Below are 13,405 nucleotides of genomic sequence, written 5' to 3' on the forward strand. Positions count from 1 at the left end.
ACAAACATGCATTTATAAGAGCTGTACATAGTATTTATTGATTTATAAATTGTAAAAAAATAAAATAAAAAGCAGCATCCAAAATCCAAAAAACCATTCTGGTAATGATGTCATCTTTATGCAGCAAATCTTCAATTCTAAACTGCTAAAGTGCCCCTTTAATTATGTGCATTGGCAATTAAGTGTTGTAGCAGTGCATTACTAGTGACAATTCACCAAAAATTATGTAAATTAATCATTTGAGCTATTTATCAAGAAAAAAAAATATTCTGTTTAGTCCCTCCAATTAAAGGATTTGTTGTTCTAATGTTTCCTATTCTGTTGTGTATCATTGTTAATTGAAAACATTAGATTTTGAAACTTGCACAAAGGCTGCCATTTGACAATTTGAAGGCAACACCTTGGGCTCAAAGCACACTTATTTTCTTACATTTTATAGACTAAACGTATCAGTTTTTCAATAGTCTAAATCAATGAAAAGATTAATTTAGAGCCGCTTCGTGTTTTACATAGCGCCTACAATCCCTTTAAATTCCTCACAAATATAAACTACAACTCCCTAACACGGCTGTGTCAAAAGCCTTGCCGTTAATTGGCTGCAGCTCACCTTAGCATTATCACTCAGGGCTTGTGTTTGGCTTTGGGATCATGTCAATCACACAGAGTCTACATGAACCAATCAGCTCCCGAGTTATTATTATGTGGGCGGGGCTTCTGCACTGGTTTCACACATCACGCTTGTTTCCTGGTCGTTGCTAACAACCTGCTGCCTGCAACTTGGTGCATCCGCTGTCCGTCCGTTCGCTCGCGCATTGACGGTTAAAAAGCTGCGGTGTGTTTCTGGGAGATGTGCGCGAGGATGCAGCAGCAACAGCCGTGTAAGCGGTGAGGGTCGGCGGGACTCTTCGTGCAGCTGCATGCCGCTCCGCGTCTCTCTGCCTGCTTTCTGGTGACGCTACTGGGGTTGCGGTCTGGCCTCCAGAGCTGCGGCTGCGAATTAACTTGGTTTCTGAGCGTCGCCCTTGTGTCCGAAATCATGTTTATTTCATAAAGATGGCGGCGAGGGGAAAACTGTGAACTAAATGACTGTCAGAAACATCGCCTCCATTTGTAATATGGTGAGTAATCCTGACGGTTAATGTGTGTTATGTTTGCGATCGATTCCTCTTGCAGCCACTGTCAAAGGATTTACTTTACCCCCCCTCTCGGCCCCTCCCCTTCTCTCAGACACTGTACAATGTGACACACAGTATAGGCCTATGCAAATTGTGTCTATCACTCTTGATTGACAGGTGAATGAAGCAGCGTGCGGTCACTATGACAGCTTGTTGTGATTGCATAATGTGCTGCTGCTGCTGCTGTAGAGGGCTGGTCACAATCCACAGGCCTCCTCCAACCCTCTTCCTTCATTCAGACTGGATAGCCTACAACTGTCCAGGGCTCCAGGCCGTCTCCTCTTGATGCTGCTGGGCGCTGCATCTCTATCCACGCTTTAGGCTACACAAGCACTACATGCTCTGGGAATTGTACAGATATTGTGGGGGAGATCGACCCTCCCAAATAAGTGTTAGAGCATTGCTACATAGCCTACCAATCCAGTTTGAATAGGTCTAGTAGTTAGTAGTGTGTGTCTTTTATAAGCAGTTAATAGCATGCACAGTCCTGAAACTGAATGGATGCAGCGTTAATCCCATGAGACAGCCAGTGTGATGTTGTGCAATACTAGCTTCTCTGATTTCTAGTAGGGCTTAGTGATATGGTGAATATCACAACATTAAAATGAATATATATTTCCAAACTATGCTTCTCGATTAATCAATTAATTTTATTATTTTAATAACAGGAAATAGTGATAGAAAATAGATGTATTTCCACAGTAATGAAATTAGTGTGCTTGTTTAATCCGACTAGCACATCACAAACTGAAACTTATCAGTTTATCGTCATATTTGACCGATAGAACACGATGATCAAAAATAGTGTCTGATTCATTTCCTGTCCATTGACCTAATCAATTAATCGTTCCAACTCTTTCTGTCTCTCTCCCAATACCGATAAATCACAATCTGGCAAATGTAGAAAAATAATAATCAAACCGTGTCTGATGTCTAATGCGGTGAGCTGGGATCCATTGTACCAGGCCTATTGTATGAAAAAAAAAACATTCATTCGTAGGCTACTCACAATGTGATATTCAAAGCCTCAGTACAGTAATTGTACCGTGTATCATTTGCAATTATGTTGGTAAAGGCTTTGTGCGTGCGTCTTGAGCCTTCACACATCTGACTGTCACCGTTTCTTTGAGGACAAAATGTTTTTTTAAATTTTCTTTGCTTTTAAAATAAATAATGCTTCCGCCTGCTGTTTATAAAAAGGGGCTCAAATGGCAAAGTGTGACGTCAGGTGTTAGTAGGCCTTGCGATCTCGTATTCCTTTTATTTTTTTGACTTTTAGGTTTAACTAGTGGTGCGATGCCAGTGAGAGTCCCACACACAAGTGAAGAAGCAGCTTGTTTGTGTGCAGGAAGTGGAGCGATGCCTGCATGTGTCAGACAATGGGCTATTATATTCACCCAAGTCCACTTTGCTTTGACAAGAGAGAAATGATAATCACTGAAAGTCAAAGCCTTCCCCAGAAAAACTGAATTCTTGTCTGTGTGTTTGCTCAACAAAGCTGTGGTTCATTTTGGGAAAAGCTTTGAGCTCTGACCAGTGAGAAGCCTCCTGACAGGAGATAAGTGCTCAGCGTCAGACGTTTGACACGAGTCCACCTATTTAGACCATATCCCTTTTCTACTTTGACAGAGACGAGTGACATTCGAAAAGTGATACATTTAACTAGCAATACAGTATGACAGAGAGGCCTCTACTTTTTTTTTTTTTGTTATAGCGACAGTATTGAAAGCCTCACTAGGTCGGTTGGTGCTGCCTGACTGAAGCATTTCCATATTCATTTGGCTATAAACACATGGACTATACTAAACAAATGAGGCTTTTCATCTGAACCATGTTTTTGTGTGTTTTTTTTTTCTTTCAGGGCACCAATGCCTCTGCTCTGGAGAAAGACATCGGCCCGGAGCAGTTCCCGATCAATGAGCACTACTTTGGATTGGTCAATGTGAGTATATCGCACATTAGCAAAAGGCCATTGCCACCAAAACACTGGTGTCATTTTTCAACAAAACAAACTGCTATGGGGACTCCCGGTGAGTCATGTGGACTGTTATTATTGAAGGTAGCACTGTTGTTTGTGTTCAGTTGGCCAATATGGGGATGTTCTCTTTCCGCCATGTGTCACATAAACAAGTTACTCAACTCCCATAGATACCTGCTATGTCGGCCCAGTGCATAAAAACACTAGTAGTTTTCCAGAAGCCAAATTAATCGGGTCATATTTTTTTTGTCTTCATATTTATTTCCTTCCTCAGTTTGGGAACACGTGTTACTGTAACTCGGTGCTCCAGGCGCTGTACTTCTGCCGGCCGTTCCGGGAGAATGTGCTGGCGTACAAAGCCCAGCAGAAGAAGAAGGAGAACCTGCTCACGTGCCTGGCTGACCTCTTCCACTCCATCGCCACGCAAAAGAAGAAAGTGGGCGTTATCCCCCCCAAGAAGTTCATCTCTCGACTACGGAAAGAGAACGGTGAGAACAAAGCACCCGCTGGTAACCGAGTTAGACTGTGTGCTGCCAGATGAAGAGTACATCTCCTCAAAATCTGATCCATAGATTGGTTCATTTAAAAGATACAGTCGGTGCAACACAGAGCCGTCAAAACATTCAGAAAAAGTTGACAGCAGATCATACAAACTAAACTATAAGTACCGCCTCTGCATGGCATACAATTTACCGAACGGCGAAAGTACAGTGGTGGTTTATATTAAATTATAATCAATTCACTTTGAGTGAAAGTGTAAGTTTGTGCTAAAGTTGACCGACAACCCCTCGATGCATTCTTAAAATGTTGTACTCACAAATGTAGAGGTCACAGTGGAGCATAAAAGACCTTACGATATACGACTGATATCAAACCTTTCTAAAACAAAGGGCTTCACAGTAAAACAAGGAATAAAAAAAGAAAAGAAAATCCAAAATGTTACCGATATTATGATAAAACAATATCAAGAAAAGTTGAGATAAAGCCATGAGATAAAATGCTGCCTCACTTGTACTGGGTATAAGCCATCGTTAAGCAATCATTAGTTACACCTGTGTTATTCATGCAATTGTAACTTCAATTGTCTTCACCAGTGTGTGACACGGAACTCCCTACATCTCATGTTTTCTGCACACTGGCAACTTTTTCCCTGTTGGGTTCATGTTCTTGCCAAAGGCCTCTTGTCTCTCCACATACATGTTCCTAGTACATACTCACAGAGTGGAGATATGTGGAGTGTGTTGTGTTGTGTTGTGTTGTGTTGTGTTGTGTTGTGTTGTGTTGTGTGTGTCTTAAGCAGTGGCTGGCTTCAATACAGTCTGAATATTTGAGGGTGAAGGGCAGGTGCATGTCGGAGGTAAGGTCATTGGGAGAGTAAAGCTGACAGAGAGGCTGACTGTTCTCCGCTGTCCATAATATTGAGGAAGCTCTTTATGTGAATGAACAATGAAATCTCTGTTGGGACCCAGCTTTGGTCAGCTGCCTCCTCCTCCTCCTCCTCCTCTCTGGACTTCCCTCCACCACCACCCACCCCATCCCCTATTCTCCACATCTCAGTTTTCACCTTTCACATACAGATCTGTTCTCAGTAGAAGCGTCTGATAGCCCAGGTGATACTAATCAATGTAATCTGCTCATTGTGTCAATACTGTTATTAATGACATGCCGACATGTCCTCAGCGACAGAGGTCGATCAGCAGCAGTGTATAGATTTAATATTCAATTCAATTACGCTGTAGTGTCCCCATAGGGAAAAGTCCGCCAGTGTCTTGGGCTTAACAATTAAGCTGCACTTACAATAAAGATTAATAAAGAGAAATTGTGTATTAAGATGAGGCTTTTTTTCTTGGCACACACACAGAACGGACAGGCAGCGTATTGTGAAGAGATATTGAATGATATTGTCAAAAGGTGAATTTGACAAGTGTTCTCCAGAATCGCTGACTCCACCTTTTTAATAAATAGAGAAATATATATATATATATAAAAAGAAAAAAAAACACATGTAAAAGAAGTGCATATACCAATGCAATGGAAAACTGTGACAGTAGTGCCCAACCCATATTGCATCAAGAAGCATTATTTAAGTTATTTTTTGATAATATTTGATTGAAGCGAGCACAAATTAATTTTTTTAAACCATTCAGTCTTTATTTGGTTGATTTAATCTGGACACGGTTGGACACTATATCACACGAGGGCCCAATGTAAGACTCCACGCGAATGGTGCTTTAATCTTATTTATTCATTATCAGTTTATTCTGTGCCTCTCCTACCAGATCTGTTTGACAACTACATGCAGCAGGACGCCCACGAGTTCCTCAACTACCTGCTGAACACGGTGGCAGACATCCTGCAGGAGGAGAAGAAGCAGGAGAAGCAGAACGGACGGCTCAAGAACAACGGCACCGCTGTCACCACGGAGACCGACACCGAGAACAAGACGGAGCCCACCTGGGTCCACGATATCTTCCAGGGCACACTGACCAACGAGACCCGCTGCCTCAACTGTGAAACGGTGAGTGTGTGTGCGTGTGTGTGTGTGTGTGTTTTTTGAGGGGCAGTTTGATTTAATGGTGTAATGTGTCCTCGTCTCTGTCCCCAGCCCATGTGTCACCCTGAGTCAGAGCTCTCTCCTGAATACGTCTGAAAAGGGGATTAGCCTCTATTTCAAAAGATGCTGAGAGATGCAGAAAATGAAAAAAACAAACATTCTGTGAGCTCTCGCGGTGGGCCCAGGCCACCCAGGTTACGTCAGGGCTGGCGGAGGGCTTTGTCCTCACCATATTGAGGGTGAGGGAGTGGGACGAGTCGCCCTGAACAACCCCTGTAAACACCGAGGCTCTGACAAAAGCTACTCAGTATAATAAGCAGTTCAAAGACTGACTGTGTGTGTGTGTGTGTGTGTGTGTGTGTGGGGCGGGGGGGGCGGGGGGGGTTGCTCTGTGACAACAACGGAAGACTTATACTCACTGACTCAGGCTGTTTAGTCACCTCAGTCAGTATGTTTACATGCACAGTTCAAGTCGAGCTATCACCTCGACTGGACCAGTGCTGTGTCTGAAATCGCGCACTTTCGTAAGTGCACTTACATTGAGTGCACTTTATTATCCCTGCAGTACACTTACTTATAGACGCAGTGCTCTCATTTCTACAGTGCACTGTCTAGACTTCCGTCGCGCACCTACCGGAAATGACTTTGCATTTTGACGGTTCTTCTACGGTGGTATTTTTTTGTGCTTGTGTTACCGATAGCCAAAACAGACACGTTAGTCGCGGAAAAACAAAACACGTGTAATTTAACTTTTGTAGAGAGCCTCCGTCTCCATGGATGCTTCAAGCTCCTCTATTTTGATTAGAATGTCCCGCCCCTCTCCGCTACGTAGGCAAGATGGTGAGCGTTGAGTGTGGAAAGTGTCCATCGCTCCACACTCACGTTTTAGACCGTTTTGAGTGCACGACCGAGGAATTTACAGTGCACTGCATTTTGGCACACTCTCTGGTTTTGCGCAAAGTGCACTCAAAAAATTTCAGACACAGCACAGGTCTCAGTTTGCTACCTCCTAACCGTTAGCAACTCGCTAACTAGCTTGCTATCGGTTGTTTGTTGTGTGACGTAAAAGGTCAACTGGAAAATGGTCCAATGCTAACAAGCTGAAAGGGGGCATATCACCACCTACCGTAGCAGAGTTGGACCTACTTGGGTCAATTCATCTTGCTTGGATACAAGTAGTGTATATGGTAGTCCAATTAAATAGCCTAGTTGAGCTGTAACCGTAGCTCGACTTAAAGCCACTACGAGTAACTTGGTCCCTTGGCGGCCCCTTTGGACAAAAGCGGTAGTATTTTTACGACGCCAGCTGTCGTGAAGCTGTTTTCTAGCTCGTGCCGGGCGTGCAAGATTCAAATAATCAGGAAGCAATATAGTGCATGTCCGTGTGTTGAAAGTGTGAGGGCACCGGACTCTTTTCGGCTCCGTGAGAGTGGTTAGTGACACAGCATCAACTAATGCCAGTAAGTGCTACACACACCTGATTGCAATGAGTTGATGCAGTGTCACCGAAGTAGGCCTACTCTCACGGAGCTGAAAGACTCCGTGTCCTCACAGAAAGCGAATGAACGAGAGACGGCAGTTAGTATGGATCACGATGAGGTAATGTGTTTATGTTGTTGTAAATAATGACTATTTCAGATGAATAATGGTCGACTCATCTGATGATGGTGAGGCAAAGTAAACTTTGTTTTAGTAGGCTATCGCTCATTCATTTAGGAGTAAACACTGCAGTTCGCTCCCGTGAAATTGTGTATACGTTGCTTGGCAACGCCCTCCCGCTCGTCTACCACTCTCCCTTTTAGCTTTTCTTCATTGCATTTTCTTTTTTTTCTTTGATGATTCAGCCCCCTTATCAGTCATTATGACGACAAATAACTGTCTCAAACAAGGCTCCCGCTCCCCTTCCCTCACCTGGAGGGATAGGCTTCTCAAATCGCGTTGTTGCGCCACACTGAAATCTGCGACCAATACGGATATGTGATCAAAGAGCCTGCACGTGCGAACCGAAAATCGAACTGGGTGTGCGACCAGACCAAACGCAGTAATAAAAACTATATAAAAACGTCTTTCTTTGCACTGATGGTCTCGTTTGCTGTTAAAGGTCATTTATGATTATCAGAGGAAACATGAGGCTGTTTAAAAGATATTTAAATGTTACTCGGAGCTGCTTTAACTGTGAATGTAAACCTACTGACTGTTTCTCCCTCTCTGACAGGTGAGCAGCAAAGATGAAGATTTTCTGGATCTTTCTGTGGACGTGGAGCAGAACACATCCATAACACACTGTCTCAGGTAGTATGGATTTATGAAACATTCACTCCCGGCTAAAAGGCCAGCCATAATTCCCTTTGGCCTGAGCGAGGTTGAATAACTGAGCCTCCAGTGGCATTCTGTCTCCTCTCCAGGGACTTCAGCAACACAGAGACGTTGTGCAGCGAATACAAATACTACTGTGAGGCATGCTGCAGCAAGCAGGAAGCACAGAAACGGTCAGTGAAGCATTGAACTTATCAGCTCTGTCACGACGTGTGTGTGTGTGTGTGTGTGGGTGTGAGAACCAATTTAAGTTTTAGACCTTCAGAGTGAAGACATTTTTAGAAAGTGAGGAAATTTGACGGCTCTCACTTCGGGACTGGCCTTTTTAAAGGTTGGTTTGAGGGTTGACAGTAGGTTTTAAGGTTCAGGTATGACTAAGGTTTAATTAAAGGCTGGTGTAAGTGATGGGGTTAGGCGTTTAGTTTTGAATGTTAGAGTAAGGGGTTAGGGAATGCCTTATGTCAATGAATGTCCTCACAAGTATAGCCGAACAAGCGTGTGTGTGTGTGTGTGTGTTTCATTGTGGCACAAGCCTATCTAAGCATGTGTGCCTCTCCGCAGGATGCGTGTGAAGAAGCTTCCCATGATCTTGGCCCTGCACCTGAAGAGGTTCAAGTACATGGAGCAGCTGCACCGCTACACTAAGCTCTCGTACCGAGTGGTGTTCCCCCTAGAGCTGCGTCTGTTCAACACGTCTGCCGATGCCGTTAACCTAGATCGCATGTACGATCTAGTGGCTGTGGTGGTTCACTGTGGCAGGTACAGTTCACTGAGTGCATTTTGCGTGACTGCAATGATCTAACTGGGTATAATCAGGTCATGGTAATAATCTGATTTGACGTGTCTACATGCTCTTCAGTAATGCGATAAGTGAAAAAATAAAACAGGTTGACATGATTCAGTCAGATAGCTGGATTTCTCTTTTAAGTACATAAACACAACACGTAAAACAGTTTCTATCAAAACATCCTGTTGATATGACTATAGCTATACCTAGGTTTATCGGATTTATCATAATCTGATAATGGCTTTTATCTGATCATTCTTATAGGTTTATGCTGTTTACACAAGCATTTGAATAATCTGGTAACTCCAAAAATCAGATAACGATCGGTTCATCAGTGTGCATGTAAACGTGCTCATTGATTAATAGCCGGACTTCTTCAGACACATTGATCTCCGAAACGCCTAAGCAGATAATATTACGACTAGTTTGGACGCTGATCATGGTTCAATATCTATCTTACAAAAGAGTGAAGGAGACGTGGTGTCTCCTCTGAGAAGAACATTATTTGCGTATTTATAGATTCTGAACATTCTCACCGTGACGACAAGAGAGCGAATAAGCACATTTTCCCAAAATGTCAAACTATTCCTCTAAGCTCGCAATAGAAAAACAGCGTGAGTGCAAAGTCCCTTGGCTTTATGAGATTGACAGTCATCTTCTCTTTCTATTCCTTACTTTTAGATCCTAATACATCAAAATATCCTCTGCATTTATGTTGTACAAATGACTCCCGTCAGATGTATTTAGGACAATGTGGGAGTCACTTTTTTTTTTTTACCTTTTTTGTTTCCCTCAGTGGGCCAAATAGAGGTCATTACATCACCATAGTGAAGAGCCACGGCTTCTGGCTGCTGTTTGACGACGACATTGTGGAGGTGCGTCACTCTCAGACTCTATAATGGTTCCTTTTTTCTCACATTGTACTCTCTTGCCATTGTTTGTGTCATTAGTAAACTAAGCATTTTCTTTTTTCTTTTCTTGTGTCTTGCAGAAAATAGACGCCCAGGCCATCGAGGAGTTCTACGGGCTTACCTCAGACATCTCCAAGAACTCCGAGTCGGGGTACATCCTCTTCTACCAGTCCAGGGAGTGACTGCAGCCGGATCAGTGACACAGGAGAAGACTGAATAGGATGACACTCTTTTTTTTCTTTTCTTTTTTTTACCTTCAGCCTCCTGCCACCTCTATCCCATTGTCTTCTCTGACGTATGTGCCAATCCTCTGTTCCAATCCAGCCTCTCTGGTTCATCTCTCTTCCTCTCTTTTATTTTTTTCTCTCTCTCTCTCTCTCTCTCTCTCTCTCGCCTTTTGAGTCACCTGCATCTGGACTGCACTTTAAAAAACAAACGCAAAAATGCTTGACAGAAAACCAAAATTGAGCGGGTGCATTCTTGGTCTAGATCAGTGGGGGAAAAGCCTGCAAACCAGGGAACATGATGGGGTTTAAGGGTCTGCTGCAAAGACAGACTGCTGTCAGATTATCTTTTCTGTGTATATAAGGTTGTGTTGTGTACTTCCATGCTGTGTGTCACCCACTCATAATTCCCGTCAGGGCTATTTTCCCCCATCACCATGTACATGTCTCTGGTGGATGCATGAGAAGGGAATTAAGTTGATAAAAGTTGAAGTTAGGAGATTCCATGCATTGCTAGTGGTGTTGAAGCAAAATCTAAGCACCGGTTAGAAAGAACTCACAAGCTGAAATGGACCTTTACTGTTTGAGACAATATGATGATATGACTTTAATATACTTTTAACATAGCCTGGCACTGCCCGCCTACGTACATCCACTCAATTTTCATTTCCCTTCTGTAGTCAGTCTGGGCCTGCGGTATATTCTTAGATTTTCTCCGGACAGATTTTGGACAGAGGGAGTGGCTCAGAAGCCGGTGCATGACATACATCACAACCAAACCTTATGCGATAGGTTGGCAGATCCAATAGTTTTAAACTTCAACAGACGCCCGCTTTCAAGTGAGTTAACGTTTGTCAATTGAGCGATTCCAGTCCTTCTGTACAAAGGAAATGAAGTACGATGGTGTGGTAGGACCAGGCTACTTTTAACACTCAACCCAACTGAAACCAATGCTCCCAACACTACACATGACTGCTGTATCTTTATTAAAATCGGCTGAATCTTTATAACATTTTTATGCTGAGAGGAAAAACTCCTATTTATTGAGCTCAGAATATTTATTACTGTTATTTGTAATGAAGACCGGGAGATAATGAAGGTGTGTGTGTGTATACGTAATATGGCTCCTTTTTGTGTGAGGACCCTTTTTGTCTAAATTCTCATTGTGTACGTGATACACAATTTAATAGGGCAACAACAAAAAACAAAAAGGTGGTTTTATCAGTTTCATTTCTCAAGTTTGCATGCTAATGAAAAAGGTAAAACGGATTAACGTGACGCAGAAGCGTGATACGCAAAACCCAGAACTACCTAATCTTTCGATCAACACTAAAAAAGTGAAAACAATAAGCAATAAGAGCTGAAGATATCCCATGTGGAGCATCACAGTGAGACTAATATGAAGTACATGTATATGTTGCTAGTAGATGATGTAGATTTATGTTTCCCCAGTGCTCATTTTAATGTCCCTCCGTTTTTGTTAAACTACAGCTTGGTTTTTTTCCTCTTAAGTCTCTGACTTTGAAGGCGTAAATTGTTTGTGTCGTTTGTACACTGCAATCCAAAATTCCCTTAGAAAAAAAGAAACAAATTCCAGCTTCAGTGTTAATTTATGCAACAAAGTTTTTTTTACCATAGATGTTTTTACTCTTCACTGAGGTCTGTGGCCATTGCCCTGTAGAAAAGTGCGACAACAAACAACTCCCCTTGGATGTGAATGACATTCCTATTTGCTGCACATCTAAGGAATTAACATTTCAAACTCATCTCATTATAAATAAGGTAGGGATATGATTAATCTGCTAATTTAGTGTATGTGTCTGTTCAGGAGAGGCAGAATTTAAAAGTGACATCAGTGAAACTGGGTGTCGAGCGCACTCGTTTCTGCCGTCTCTTCCTTGAGTCTGTTACTGGCTGATATATGTGCCAAACTGGAGTCAATACTGACCTCGCAACCGTCTTTAACGGAACATTATTTTCTTTGTAAAGATACAATTGTACATATATAATATGTAGAAGAAGACAAAATGCTACTGGGAAATAGGAAAAATATTTTTTTAAAGCAAAGATCTTCAAATGTAAAGACAATTACGGCAAAGATTTTTAGCTCAACGCTGACCATTAATGAAATACTGTTGGAAGACATTCTGCTATTTTACAATTTCTCAATTTTCATCATCAATCGCATAACGTTGGTGCTGAAGTCATCGCAATTTGTCATATTATTCTTTTTTCTTTTATCTTGCTGGGTGAAACTTGTCCAGGATAGGAAACAGTAGCAGAAATGGTCTAAGACATTTTAGACAGGACGGAGACTCTTGAACGCGCTGATCTTCCACTAACACTTATGCACTCGGACAGTCGTTTTGCACTTCTTGCTCTTCTATATCTTACTGTGACCGTGTGGTGTGAGTCCTGCGTCAGGTGGGGTCTGTCTGAACTTGTTGGAGGGACAGCTGGGGGACATGAACTGAAAGTGCACTTTATTAGTGATGACCTTCAAATGCTTTACCATAAAGAACTCCAGTTCACACACTAATTTTTTCTTTCTTCTGTTCAATAAAATGACCATCAATTCACTTTGTGGGCGGTTTGTTTTTTATTGCCTTGCTGCTTCCTGTTATAGACCCTACCCAGGGTTCTTCTTCTCTTCATTTGTTAGCCATGTTAGCTATCCTGCACTCCAGAATGAAACAACTCAATGTCTTTTTGATGTATTGCCATGGAAATTTGTACAAACATTTGTTGGCCCCAAAGGGTCAACCTTAATGACTGTGGTGAACCCCCTAAATCTTTCCTTTCACCACTGGCAGCAGGGCAAAGTTTTTTACTTATCTCGTGAAATATTTCATGGATGGATTTGGTTCAGTTGTTCCTAAGACAGTTTTTTTTGTGGATTTGAGTGAATATGATATATTATTTCAACAACAATATTTACATGGTTTTAAATTGTCAAAAAAAAAAAAAAAAAAATCGACAACAGTAATTTGTATTCCAGTTAGGTTTTTAAAAGTAGGTCAGGTATTCACATTCGATCAATTTGAAGTATACTTCAACAGATGGAGACAGATTGCAGAGTAATTATGGTAATTACTTGTGGGTAGCACACACTAATCTCTTACTGCAATATACAGAGAAGATGGAAGAGTTGCTCAGAGCGGTGAAAAAAATTATAGGAAAGAATACATTGTGTTGATATTCTTTTATATCATAAGTAGTATATTACATACTTCCTGCTAATCGAACGAGAATGCTTGTTTTTTTAGTATGGATAAAAAACACATTCACAGTTTTATACTCATCAGAAATGATACGATACTTGTACTGTTAATCAAACTGCAGCTTTGGAGTATCTTTAGCATCATATAGTGGAATACAACTTTATTTGTAAGTTAATTTACTGCACTTTATTACAATTTTGAGGTCCTTGAAGGTATTTTTTTTTAATACCAACACATTT

General features: G+C 41.8%; 1 protein-coding gene across 1 annotated transcript; it reads left to right on the forward strand.

Annotated features, from left to right (window-relative positions):
* Positions 1-770: 770 nt before the first annotated feature.
* On the forward strand, positions 771-12,466 carry usp46 (ubiquitin specific peptidase 46). The gene is made up of 9 exons (XM_080033006.1): positions 771-1,118; positions 3,037-3,117; positions 3,428-3,641; positions 5,433-5,671; positions 7,923-7,999; positions 8,113-8,196; positions 8,585-8,782; positions 9,607-9,685; positions 9,802-12,466. Exons 1-9 carry the CDS (start codon positions 1,083-1,085, stop codon positions 9,901-9,903), a joined length of 1,110 nt encoding a protein of 369 aa, XP_079889132.1. The 5' UTR covers positions 771-1,082; the 3' UTR covers positions 9,904-12,466.
* Positions 12,467-13,405: the final 939 nt, after the last annotated feature.

Source organism: Ammodytes marinus (genome assembly GCF_949987685.1).
Source record: "Ammodytes marinus genome assembly, chromosome: 8".
NCBI lineage: Eukaryota > Metazoa > Chordata > Actinopteri > Uranoscopiformes > Ammodytidae > Ammodytes > Ammodytes marinus.

Coding starts and splice junctions, on each gene's coding strand:
- usp46 (XM_080033006.1), top strand. CDS start 1,083: ATGACTGTCAGAAACATCGCCTCCATTTGTAATATG. Junction 1,119..3,036: donor TCGCCTCCATTTGTAATATG/GTGAGTAATCCT, acceptor TTTTTCTTTCAG/GGCACCAATGCCTCTGCTCT. Junction 8,197..8,584: donor AAGCAGGAAGCACAGAAACG/GTCAGTGAAGCA, acceptor GCCTCTCCGCAG/GATGCGTGTGAAGAAGCTTC.